This window comes from Ammospiza nelsoni, chromosome 30, assembly GCF_027579445.1.
Source record: "Ammospiza nelsoni isolate bAmmNel1 chromosome 30, bAmmNel1.pri, whole genome shotgun sequence".
NCBI lineage: Eukaryota > Metazoa > Chordata > Aves > Passeriformes > Passerellidae > Ammospiza > Ammospiza nelsoni.
In genome coordinates this window covers 3526792-3540276 of record NC_080662.1, presented here as the reverse complement: position 1 = coordinate 3540276, position 13485 = coordinate 3526792, and the positions used below count along the sequence as shown (strand labels likewise).

General features: G+C 43.4%; 1 protein-coding gene across 2 annotated transcripts in view; it reads right to left on the bottom strand.

Annotated features, from left to right (window-relative positions):
* Positions 1-205: 205 nt before the first annotated feature.
* The window catches only part of EBF2 (EBF transcription factor 2), a 132089-nt gene continuing 118809 nt past the window's right edge, over positions 206-13485 (bottom strand). For both annotated transcript variants that reach the window (XM_059490873.1, XM_059490872.1), the window contains 3 exons: positions 11370-11555; positions 9513-9680; positions 206-2550 (listed from right to left, as the gene is read on the bottom strand). In XM_059490873.1, the coding sequence (XP_059346856.1) occupies positions 2519-2550; positions 9513-9680; positions 11370-11555 (386 nt within the window). In that variant the 3' untranslated portion in view covers positions 206-2518. The remainder of the gene's footprint in view (positions 2551-9512; positions 9681-11369; positions 11556-13485) is intronic.

Sequence of the window (13485 nt, the reverse complement as noted above, 5' to 3'; positions counted from 1 at the left end):
AAGTGGGACTTCCTTTAGGGATGGCCAGAGCAGCCCAGTTGGTGTCTCCAGTCCCTCTGAGATCTCCTGCAGAATTCCACGTGCAGGGAATGGATTTACCCCATGGACTGAACTGTGCACTGTGCCAGGAAAGTGAACCTGGGGCACCCGGTGCCATCCTTGGAAGTGTTGTTCCATCCCTGGCAGTGCCCAAGGCCAGGCTGGACGGGGCTGGGAGCACCTGGGACAGTGGAGGTGTCCCTGCCCATGGCAGGGGTGGCACTGGATGGGCTCTAAGGTCCCTTCCCACCCCATCATTCCAGGATTTTCTGATTCCCTGCCCTGCTCTCCCAAACCCTGTCCTTCAGCTTAACTGGAATTTTTAGAATTTAGAATCACAGAATCACAGAATTTCTAGGTTGGAAGAGAGCTTTAAGATCATCGAGTCCAACCCATGTTCTAATACCTCAACTAGATCATGGCACCAAGTGCCACATCCAACTTTTTTTAAACACATCGAGGGATGGTGACTCCACCACCTCCCTGGGTGGATGATTCCTGTATTTGACCACTCTTAATCACTTCAAGCACCAAGTGTCTGAGTCCAGGTAAAAGCTCAGGGACCATACCTATATCTACTGGGGATTGACATACCTGTGTCAGTAAAGCAGTGATTCCAAAGTCTTGCTGGTTTAACTGGAATTTAGAATCACAGAATCACAGAATTTCTAGGTTGGAAGAGACCTTTAAGATCATCCCCCTCAGCCTCCCATCATCACCCAGCTGTGGACCTGGAGAGGATTTTTGGCTCTCCCTAATCCCAGTTAGCTCCACAACAGCCCCAGAAGAGCTCAGCCGTGTGAGTTGTCCCAGTTTCACCATCCCAAGCCCAGCTCAACTTCTACCATCCCTAAAGATCACCAAAACCACAATTTTCCTTACCCATCCATTAAACTACTGGCAAATGGACAAGTTCAGATCCTGGGGCCTTATTTAGGGTTTAACATCAAGATGTTTCCATAGGAACAACTGTCCATGCAGCCATGAATTGTGTGGATTTTAGAGGGGTCTCTGGAGTGTAGCTGATTTTATTTTTCCCCCCACTAAAAATGGCTTTCCAACAACCAAATTCTTTTGAGTGTTCTCTGGTTTAGTTAGATAATTCATTATTTATTTTATCAGACTTGCCCTCACCTTCCAATTTCAGGAGAGGAGATGCAAAGGAGAACTAAACTCTTTTTTTAGGCTGAAATGCAGAAAAACTCAGAGCGATTGATTACCTCTATGACTTCAATATATAAGTGGCAAATACTTACCATTTTTAATGACTCAGGATAGAAGTGCATAAATCATTCAAATACATGTTCACCCTTTATAAATGCACCCTTAATATGAAGCATAACTGAACTTAAGGTGTTCTAACTACATGGAAAACCCCAGAGAACCCTTCCCCTCCTAATTCATACATTGAATCTATAAAATAAACTCAGTACCTCATGAAAAATCTGATTCATTCAAATCCCTAAGTGCCACTCACTCATCAGCTGGGTCTTTGAGACTTAGCAGTTAATCTTAGTACCTGAATATTTTAATTGAAGCAAAAAATGGAAAGAGGGGAAAGATGAGGAGGGTGAAAAAACTCCTACATGAGCTGTTTACCACAATGTAGGGAAACGTTTCTGAGGGTTTTGTTAATCAGAAAGAATCCTATACATCCTTGCACATGAATTCAGTAAGGGGTGGGGGGAAGTGAGGAGCAATTGCAGCAGTAATAATATATCTCAAAGTTATCACTACATTTTTGCATCATCTGTCTTCATTGTACAACTGGAGGAAAAAATCCAAAACAGGGTTTAATTTCTACCTCTACATACAATAAGTTACAAGTTTATTTATTTAAATAATTGTAAAACATCTTACATTTTTTAAAGAGGTTAAACTATAAGCAAATACACACATACACCAAAGTTCCATCATTCATGTCAGTTTGTCCTAGAAATTCTTTCATGCTGGTACCCTGTTTTGTTGAATTGTTTTTCTGCATAAACTAAATCGATATCTGAAAGGCTCCATAGAAAATAGAAACTTCAACTTTTTTACCCCTACAAAGTAAAACAAATTGTATCCAAAATATCAACCTTGAATCATTTTGCCAATTTCCTTTTTTCCTTTGAATATTTTACAAATCTTAGGAAGGTTTTCGTTCTTCCAGGAAAGACTTTGCATTTCTAATTCCATTCTGCCAACTCTTGTTCATCCTGGCTCTTGCTGATTCTTCGTTCCCAATGTTTGAGGAGTTGATGTGGTTGTGTCAGAAATATGAAACAGGTAAAAGATGCAGACTTCTATCTCATCCAATCCATAAAAAATGTTCCTTTTTTTTTCCTGGGCCTGGCTTTTCCCCAAAAAAGAGCTTTTAGTGCTATTTTTTTCTTTTTAGTGGTCCATCACAATAAGTAGTTTTGTGCTGTAAAAGAAAAATGAAAAAAAAGGAGGAAAAAAAGGAAGAGGGAGGGAGAGCTGCAAAGCTGCCCCTTCCTTACATCGGGGGAATGACAAGACCAGTCATGGCTGAAAAAGAAAAGTGAAAAAGATGAAATTGTGACAAAATGTTATGGAACAAAATCTATTTGAGCCCTTCACCCTCCTGTGAGTAGTGAGGAATCACAGGAAGGGCCTGATCTGAGGTCACATTAGAGTTTTTGTGTCTTTAAATCTTTGGCTGCTGTGGTGAGATCTGTGAGGACTGACTGTGACACAGGCAATGGGCAAAGGGCTGCTCCAGGGTAAAAAGGAATCAGTTTCTTCCTGTGAGGGTGGGGATGGGCTGGGGTGGAATTCCCAGGGAGCTGTGGCTGCCCCTGGATCCCTGGCAGTGCCCAAGGCCAGGCTGGAGCCCCCTGGGACAGTGGGAGCTGGGGTGGCACTGGGTGGGATTTAAGGCCCTTCCCAAACCACTCCATGGTTTTCTGATTCTGTGAAAAGCCCAGGCCCACCAGGGTTATTAAATGGATGAAAAAGGGAGAGGATTCATTCAATTCACGTGTGTGAATTGCAGAAAAACCTTCCCATTTTTGGGTTCTTTTCTCTGGAGAGAAGTCCTTGGAGGTGGACGTTGCTCAGAACTGTCCCCAAATTCAGACTTCTCAAGCTGAACACTCAAAACCATCCTCAAAACCCAAAACTGAGCAGGGTCTGTGCTCCCTACCCACTCAGCTTGGAAGGGCTGGGAGCAGGGAGAGGTGTGGAAGCAAAGGGAGCTCCCCAGTGCTTCTGACAAGATCAAACCAGGGAATTCCAAGCCCTGGGTTTGCCAGTCTGGTTCCAGTGGAAATGGCCTCACTTCCTCACTGTGCTTCCCCCAGTGTCTGAGTCACTGCAGCCCTACCTGGCACCCTCCCAGAGCACTGGGCTTATCAATTATTAGTAAATTAATTATTAGGCACCCTCCTGCCTTTAATTGCAGCTCCTGTAGTCACCAGCAGCAGCTTTGGAGCTGCCCGGGACCAGTGCTGCTCCCGAGGTTTGGGGGGTAAGCTGAGTTTGGATGTATTTATATAAAAAATGAGTCAGTCACTTTTTCAAAGGGGCCTCGCTGCAGTGCAGGGTCCTAGTCCTGCAAAGATTTGTGTTCACTGCAATTTGGGGAATTATTGTTGTGTTTAAAGGCCCGGCCCACTGAGAATTCATTTCACCCTTTCCTTGAGAGGGTTTAAAAAAGTGCTTTGGGCAAGTTCCTCAGCTAACACAAGTCTGTTACTGGAGCTGTGTTTTTAAACAACTGTGGATATGGTCTGTGATTTAATACAATAGGAAAATAAATATTTTCATATTTTCTTACTGATTGAGGCTAAAGTCCTTGCCAATTTTAGCAGATAGCTGAAAGGGAAAGTGAAACTCAACAGCCTGAAGTCAAACAGATACCTTTTGTAATTGCTTTGGAATTTGCTTCATATTTTCAATCCTAAATAAAACAGGTAAACACTTTCATGCCTGTTTTTGGGATATGTGTGAGTGCATTAGAAGAGAGATTTTATGATGACACCAAGGATGCTACGCCATTCCTTCTCCTCACCCCCAAACCCCAAAACTAATCCTGCTGGAGGTGTCCCAGAGTGACATGGAGAGCTGGCTATTGACCCCACGCCTGCCTCTCTGTCCCTAGAAAGGAAAACTTCATTTAGCCTTGGATTTGTGCCCTGCTCCAGGCTCTGCTGGGCTGGAGGAGGAGGTGAGCTTGTGCCCTCTGTGCTGGCTCCATTGTTTTGCAGAGAAAAGAAGAAAACCCCACAACTCTGTGAAAGTTGTAAAGCTTGGTCTGTTTGTTACAGCGCTGGACGCATGCGGAGATTGCTCTCCTCAAAAAGGCATGTGTGCCTCTGAGAACTTCAGGTCTCTTAACTCTCCCTCAAATACATATGCATACAGTTTCACAATAGGTTCATACATATTCATTTTTATAGCTTTTGTGTGAAATTTACCTCTAGTTCCTTTTTATCAGAAAGAATTCCGGGGTCAGGCTGCCTTGCCCTTACAGCAGTCCCTGTCTCTCTCTATCATCTTCTGTCTCCCCCCCCTTTATCTCTGTCCTTCGCTGAAGTAACTTCACTGAGCTTAGGCCTTGCAGTCAGGCTAAATAACTATGGGTTCTAACCACAGACTCAACTCAAAAATGTACATTTCACCTAAATTAAAATGGATTTCTATTCTGGAAAATTTTCACTTTGCTTCACCATCCCACAGGTGTCCCAGGGGAGCAGATCCTTGTGCCCTGCTCCAGGCAGAATCACCCAGGCTGCCTGCAGGAGTTTAAAGGGTTTGTCTGGGGTGTCCTGCCTGGGTCTTTGCCTGAAGCAAGTAAAGGAGCACCTGCACAGACAGTGCCTGGCTTGTCCCCATCCAGGACAACCTTTCCTGGCTGTGGGATGTCTGGGCACAGGGGCTGCACCCCTGGAGCAGCTGAGCACAGCCTAATTTCAGCCATTCAGGAGCTGGTGCCAGTGTAGCTTCAGCTCTGCTCCCAAGAGAACCAGTCCATAATGGCATAAAAGCTTTTTTGTGATGCTATTTTTATTAACAGTACTTTTTCTTTTTTTAATCAAGGAAAATTTCCAGCAAAGCAAAGCAAAGCTAAAACCTGAGTTTCTGCCATGTCTCTTCAAAGATATTTTGAGAAAACTTGTAGATGCATCATTTTGGGAAGTTGCTTCGCTTTAAATGAAAGCCCATTTTTTACTGTAGGATTAGAGATATTAATAATAAATAATGTATGTATTGGAATGGACAGGTTTCCAGAGAAGCTGTGGCTTCTCCATCCCTGGAAGTGTCCAAGGCCAGGTTGGATGGGGCTTGGAGCAGCCTGGGACAGTGGAAGGTGTCCTTGCCCTGGCAGGGAGTGGGACTGGATGGGTTTTGATGTCCCTCCCAAATGATCCTGGGATTTTGTGATTCTACAATCTGATATAGCAAATTCTCTGACACAGAAAATACAAGCAAAGCCTGATATGTGTCACCGGCATTTCATTCTCAGCCTCACCTCGTCCTGCAACAAAGAATGAGTTGGTGCAGGAATATTGGCTGGAATTCTCACCTGGTTTTCCCCAGCTCATCTCTCAGCTTCTCTCTCTTTTCACACACCCTGCTCTGCCCATTTCCACCCCACCTCCACTCCCCGTTGGGGCTGCACTGTCAAAAGCCTATTCCCAGCCTGGATCGCTTTTTATTGAATGTTTGGGAGGTTTGGATTAAGGTCTTACACTGCTAGCAAAGCTGTAATTATTTTTGCCTGTATTACTATATATTGAATCGATGTAACTTTTCAATAAAGGTGGTTCAATGCAGGACACTCCCTGATGAGTTGGGAATATAGCAACCACCAGTCATTATCCCAGAGGGTCTTTTTTTTTCTCTTGGAGGGAAATGGAAAAAGAATTAGAGATGAGCCTTATTGTATTAACCTTGACAGCTTGCAATTATCAACTGAAACACTTGATTAAAATTGTCACAAGGTTGGAGAATTTTTTTATAAATAAATAATTAAAGATGGGTAGCACCCAGATGATCTGGTGATAGGCACCTTTAATGGGTGTAATTAATAATGATCACAAGCCTGGTGAGTACAAGTGGCCTTTGGAAAACTGTCTTGGAGTGGAAAAGGACTCGCTGCAATTCAAACGTGAGAACTGGGAAGGGAATTAGTGCTGAACTCCAGGATCATGGAATGGTTTGGTTTAGGAGGGACATTACAGCAGATCTCATCCAGCCCCTGACATGCAGGGACACCTCCCACTGTCCCAGGCTGCTCCAGCCTGGCCTTGGACATTCCCAGGGCTGGGGCAGCCACAGCTGCTCTGGGAATTCCACCCAAGCTCCTTCCTGCCCTCACAGGGAGCAAATCCTCCTAAAATACAGTCATGGGGAAAAAACACTCCCTGTAAACTTCTGGAATAACGGGAATGCAAATCTGAGGATGAAGATTGCACAACTGCTCCTGCTTAGATTGGTTTTAATCCAGGCTTAAATACTGATGTGGTTAACATTTATGGAAGCTCTAATCTAGATTTTCATTGCTGCCTGTAAGGAGAGTGGCATGCTCTGAGGGGCTGGTGAAGGAGATGAAGATGAAGAAGAAGATGAAGAAGAAGAAGAAGATGATGAAGGAGAAGGAGAAGGAGGAGGAGGAGGAGGAGAAGATGACAAAGAAGAAAAAGAAGAAGACAAAGAAGATAGAAGGAGATAGAGAAAGAGAAGAAGATTATCATCCTCTAAATGTAGATATATAATTCTATAATGTATCTATTATTATGATATATTGAGGAGATGTTTTCCACATGTTATGGGTGGGGAAATTCAGCCTTAATGGGCTTTGGAAAGGGGCCTGCACATATTCACTGCTTGCCCTGTGCTTTTGCTATTCTCTCTCCAGCAGCATTTTTGGATACCTAAGTTTGATAAATAAGTAAATAAATCCTAAATTCCATGCCCAGCACACCTATCCCTGGTTTCCAGCCCCAGGGGGGGCATGGCAGAGGGCATTATCCATCTCCCACTGCCTCAGTCCAGGCAAGAAGCCTGTTTGGGAGCCTCCTGTTGACTTTTTGGCCACATCTGTCTGTCAGCACTGTGGGAACGTTAATTTGGATATCAGGCTGTGTGTACCTGGATCTTTTCCAAAGCATGTGCTCCCCAGCTTGCATCAATTTAAATATTTCAGTTGGAATTTGCATCCATGGCTGAAAGAGTTCAATAGTTACCAAGACCTGGTGTAACAAACCTTGTTTCTGCTTGCTGTGTCACTGACCAGTCCTGCTTTATTGGATACTTAAATTTATGAGTATAATTATGTTTGTGTTGATGTACAGGTAGAAATCCCACAAAGAAAGGGATGTGGTTAATAAAGTCTGTATCTATTTATCTCTGATTTTGCTAATTCAGCAATTATTCACAACCTTAACTCATAGATTAATCCTGACCAGCTCAGGACTGGACTTTGGTCAGGAGAAATGGATGGATGTCAGGTTTTAGCTTTGAGATTTTGTTATATTTAATATTAAAGCTCAATTTTTAGAATCTCTCATTGATTACTGATTTATAGACTGGATAAAATACGTTGTGAACACCAAATGGCATGGATGGCACCAGCTGATCTCCAGTACTTTATTTCTTTATAGGTTGAAAGAGAGATAAACTCTTTCTAAGCAGAGCATTGAGTGTTACCTTAAGGAAAATTATTAATTTAAATATTTCAGTAATTTCTTAATCTGTCCTTTTTCTGTCTCCCAGAAGCAGCCTGAGTGGTTTTCTCTCTGATCTGTGTTTAGCACCACCTCGGGTAACTCCTTAGTATTTAGGCTTAATATTTAGGCCTTCTTTACATAACAGTTAGACAAGTTTAAAGCAGACTTAAATCTGTGCATTCACATGGTGAGATCAATGGATCTAGCCATTCATGAGAAGAAAACTACCTTAGGAAAGAGTGGATTTTCTTGTAATTGAGGCAGGGGAAGAAGCTGTTTCAGAATTCTCTGAGTTAGCTCTTAAAAATGTTACTGTTTTTGTTCAGCACACTTAGAATTTCCTTATTACATACAATAATCACACTTTCTGCAAGTTCCTGTGGCCCAGCTAAGGGTTTCTATCACACCCAGCCAAACAGGTGCTGTTTGTGGGGCTCATTTGGAATTACCACTGGCTCTTGGCACGGCTCAGTTCCCAGAGCTGTGTTTCCTAGGCTATCTCCAGTGAAGTCTGAAGGAGCCAGATGACTTCCCAGGCCCAATAAAGGCATTTTTTATGGAGACTTGGAGCATATTTATGTGCTGCACACACCCCCCCCAGCCTGTTAAAAGCAAGAATTCGGTACAGGTTTCCATTCTTATCTTACTGCTCACATTTGTTTCACAGATCACCTTTAAAAGGGCTGTAAATGGGCTGTGGGGCTCAATTCCCGGGCTGAGCCTAAACCTTGCAGCAGGTTTGTGTTCTGGACAGAGCTGGGGATTAACTCTGCTCTGTTTAACAGCTCCCCCAAGCCTGAGGAGAAGTCATTCCCCACAAAAGAGCTGATATTCCCCTATATTCCAGGGAAAGGTGTCCCTGCCTGTGCTGGGGGTTGGAACTGGATCTTTAAGGTCCTTTCCCAGCCCAAACCATTCTGGGGTTGAAACTCATTGGGTCAGAACATTCCTGTGAAAATCAGTGCCTGGCCCTTGCTCTAAAGCCAAAAGCTTGGATTGATCCTCTAATACAGCTGGGCTGGGGCAGGTTTTCACTCCTGAGCCCTGTGGTAGCCACGTGATGGCACTCAGGGTGGCACCTGGTGGCACTCAGTGGTGCCTGGTGGCACTCAGGGTGGTGCCTGGTGGCACTCAGTGGTGCCTGGTGGCACTTGGGTGATTTTCCCAATGGAAACTTTGGTGTGAATGAGCAGGAGCACATCCCACTGTGATGGGAATGAACAGGAGCACATCCCACTTTGGTATGGGTGAACAGGAGCCCATCCCACTTTGGTATGAGTGAACAGGAGCCCATCCCACTTTGGTATGGGTGAACAGGAGCACATCCCACTGTGATGGGAATGAACAGGAGCACATCCCACTTTGGTATGGGTGAACAGGAGCCCATCCCACTTTGGTATGGGTGAACAGGAGCACATCCCACTTTGGTATGGGTGAACAGGAGCACATCCCACTGTGATGGGAATGAACAGGAGCACATCCCACTTTGGTATGGGTGAACAGGAGCACATCCCACTTTGGTAGGAGTGAACAGGAGCACATCCCACTTTGGTAGGAGTGAACAGGAGCACATCCCACTTTGGTATGGGTGAACAGGAGCCCATCCCACTTTGGTATGAGTGAACAGGAGCACATCCCACTTTGGTAGGAGTGAACAGGAGCACATCCCACTTTGGTATGGGTGAACAGGAGCCCATCCCACTTTGGTATGGGTGAACAGGAGCTCATCCCACTTTGGTATGGGTGAACAGGAGCACATCCCACTTTGGTATGGGTGAACAGGAGCACTTTGCTCACCTCTGAAGCCGTTCCCGTTGCCGCTGGAGCAGGCAGGGGAGGGGGAGCCCTGGGGTCTGATGACAGGAGCAAAGGCACTCTTCTGTTTGACTGCAGGGAACACCGAGGAGGAGAACGGGAGGATGGAAGAAGTGCTGGAGGAGCCGACTGTTGGACTTGAAGACATCACTGCCAAAGGGAGAAAAGGAATTTCTTGTCAGAAAATCGGTGAAACTGTTTCAAGAATCCATTGTGTGATTCCGTGTTTTACCCCTCAAAGGAGGTCACATTCTCTCAGTGAGTAAAATTAGAGTAAGTCTGAAGTAGAGAGGGACTTAAACTGAATAGTTCAGAAAAAACAGTGCTTAATTATTTCAAAATTAGGGGTGAGGGTGCCAGAAAATCGAAAATCTTCAAGGGAAAAACAGTCAATAGGAACTATAATGTCCTGTCCACTCAGTGTCCTTGGAATTTGGAAAGGTTGGCAAATCCTGAGTCTTCTCCAGTTTTTAAAAAATTAATTTTCCTTGGTTTCAAGCTGCTGCTTAGATTTTATCCTAAATTGGCTACTTTTTAAGGAAGTGCCTTGCAATAAAAGAGCCCCTTTCTATGTCCAATAACTTGTCCAGGAACTGTTTGCTGAGCTTCCAGAACAATATCAGCCATTCCTCAGCAAAAGGAGGAAAAAAATAACAATATTTCCTGTGAATTCCCAGGTCTCTTGGTAGTATTAGTTTGAAAGCACAGTAACACAAGAGAGACCTGGTCCTTTCCTTATGGAAAGCTCCAGAAGAGGGGATAATAATAATAATAATAATAATAATAATAATAATAATAATAATAATAATAATAATAATAATAATAATAGAAGAAGAAGAAGAAGAAGAAGTTTAGCTCTGCATCCTGTTTATATAAATATACATACATAACAGATATATAATTATTTACTTACACCATAGCTGGTGGTGTATACATTTTTTGTTGTTGTTGTTTTTGACACATTCCCTAGACAAAGAGTTATCAAGGTATGGAAGGAAAAGTGGCTGTTCATAGTAAAACAAGCAGAAATTGAGAGATTAATTCTATTATATGTTATATTTCTGGTTATGAAGTTAATATGGTTTCACAGGAAATTAATCCCCAATTCAGCTCTCAGGTATTGATAATGTTTTCAAACTCATCAAGATTATTTCAGAGTGTTTTTTACCCAGGATTTGCCAAGTCTTTGTGCTAAAAGCAGTGGCTACTCCCTTAATAAAGCTGCAAATTGCACCTCATTTCCCACAGTGGCTTCACCACTCAGGAATCTGAATAAGGATAAAAAAAGGAGGAAAATAAAGTTCAACACTCAGAAAATGGGAGCTTTCTCTCGTTGGGACCTAAGACACCCAACCCCAAAGAGAGCATTTGGCTGGATGAGCCCTGATCCATTTGGGGTTTCTGTGGCAGAGGGGGTCCCTTTGACTGTGTGCCCTGATCCCTTTGGGGTCTCTGGGTCATTGGGGGTCCCTTTGACTGTGTGCCCTGCTCCCTCTGGGGTCTCTGGGTCATTGGGGGTCCCTTTGGCTGGGTTCCCTGCTCCTTTTGGGGTCTCTGGGTCATTGGGGGTCCCTTTGGCTGGGTTCCCTGCTCCTTTTGGGGTCTCTGGGTCATTGGGGGTCCCTTTGGCTGGGTTCCCTGCTCCTTTTGGGGTCTCTGGGTCATTGGGGGTCCCTTTGGCTGGGTTCCCTGCTCCTTTTGGGGTCTCTGGGTCATTGGGGGTCCCTTTGGCTGGGTTCCCAGCTCCTTTTGGGGTCTCTGGGTCATTGGGGGTCCCTTTGGCTGGGTTCCCTGCTCCCTCTGGGGTCTGTGGGCAGGGCACCCCTTTCAGGGCCGTACATCCGTAGGGCGAGCCGCTCGGGGAGCCGTTGATGAAGCCGGGCGAGCCGGGCACGCCCAGGTTGCCCATGGGCACGTTGCTGTAGCCGTTCATGCTGCTGCTGGACGTGCTGTAGCTGGACTGCTGCGGGGTGGAGCTGGACGAGTAGCCCCGGGGGGAGATGCTGCTGGTGTTACGGATGTAACCTGCAAATAAAGCACGTTTCAGAACGCCTGAGCGGCTTAAAACTCCCTCCTGCACATCCCCTGCTTTCATAGATGCCATTGAAACCCAGATTATTTAAAATGTTTAGGCAACACAATAAATTCAGTGGTTTTTCCTGATGTAACCTGGAAATAGAGCATGTTTCAGAACCCCTCCGTGGCTTAAAACTCCCTCCTGCACATCCGCCGCTTTAATAGATGCCATTGAAGCCCAGATTATTTAAAAGCTTTTGGCAACACCAGTAAATTCAGTGGTTTTTCCTGCAGTTAAAGTTCTGAAGCAACTTTTTGAAGTGATCCAATGTACATTTTCCCAATCAAATTTGATTTATTAATTTATTCAAAACCTGGATGACAGTGTATGTGCTTATATTTACCTGGGGTAGAATCTATAATATATGGGATTTTCTACCATTGAATGGGAGAGGTTTTACCCTTCAAATTATTGTTGAATTGTTAAATTACAGATAAATTGCAGATAGAGCAAGTACATTACTAAGGGGAAATGATAACCTGTATAAAGTTTGTAGTTTAATTTTTAATTTCCTCTACTTGGGAGAAAGAATAAACTGGATAAGAAAAACCCACTTTTGTTGTATTACAAAATGCTATCAAATATTTGAGAGACAAAATTTAGCCTTTTTTTACTCCAAAAAGAGAGCTTAAAATGATAGCTACCAGCATAAAAGGACAAAATCAGTATTCCAGCTGCATAAAGGGTCTTTCCATAGAAAAAGCTTTCAGTAAAGAGATTGATACAATAATTACATTAAGAGTAGTCACTGTTTAGGTATAATATTTAGGTATATCAAGTCAGGTAATTTCTGCTCATTTACATTATGAGGTTCTAATTCAGGGCTGGTAAGACCTTGAAAAAAATGAGCAAAATTATCTTCATGATGGATTTTAACTGGACAGATAGAAAATTAACTTTAAACGACCTGGGTTTGCTGCCTTAGAGTGTTAAACACAGCCAATTATTAAGATCAACCACAGACCGTGTGTGATAAAATCAAAATGTTCAGGATGCAGAAAAGTTGGTAATTCTTTCAATGAAAGTTCTTTCAAGAAAATTCTTTCAGTGTTGCTACATTGTTTTATGGGTTGTTTTCCTCACAATCAATAGTGTATCTGGACTAAGTGTAATACATACAACATGTGAATGTTGGTAAAATTAACACTGAAGCAGCTACCTTAAAAACAAAAAAAAAGGGGAACATTTCCCACCTCTGTGTGAGGTTTTTTTCCAGCTGCTGCCATTGCTATTTGTGAAAACAGAGATATAATAAAAAATATTGATATTTTAAGGGGGACAGGGAGGGAATTCAGGGGCAAGTTGGTTTTGAAAGTAATCAAAAATTATTTCAAATAAGACACAGGGGCAGTACCACCCTTTGGGATGCCCAGTGTGGGAATCTATAAAATCAGAGGGTTTTGGGAAAGCTTCTTTTTAGGTGAACCAAGAGGGGGAATTGTGGGAATCCATAAAATCAGAGGGTTTTGGGAAAGCTGCAAAAGGCAGGCCTCAGAGACAGCAGAACTGTGATTGGAGCTAAGCAGTATCCGTGAGATTGGTCAGCAGAAAAATTATGTAAAAAGTAGAAAAGTAAGGACAAATAGAACAACGGTCTGTGTACTAACACTTGTCTAGACTTACTCCCTAAGCTACAGAAAAGTTTATCTAGTGAGGTTTTAGGAAGTTCTAAGCTAAAAAATGGAGCTCTTTGCATTGTATCTTAAGTCTTACAATGCACAGAGAAGCAAGCATTGTTTTGACCTTTGATAGAACTACTGTCAATGTGCTTTTGCTTTGTGTGATTGGCCAAAAAGCTTTTAAAGTGAGTTTTAGCATCAAGTTCTTTGTCTGCTGCCTAGGATGTGAGCTGGTGGCATCTTCCCATTGTCATAACCA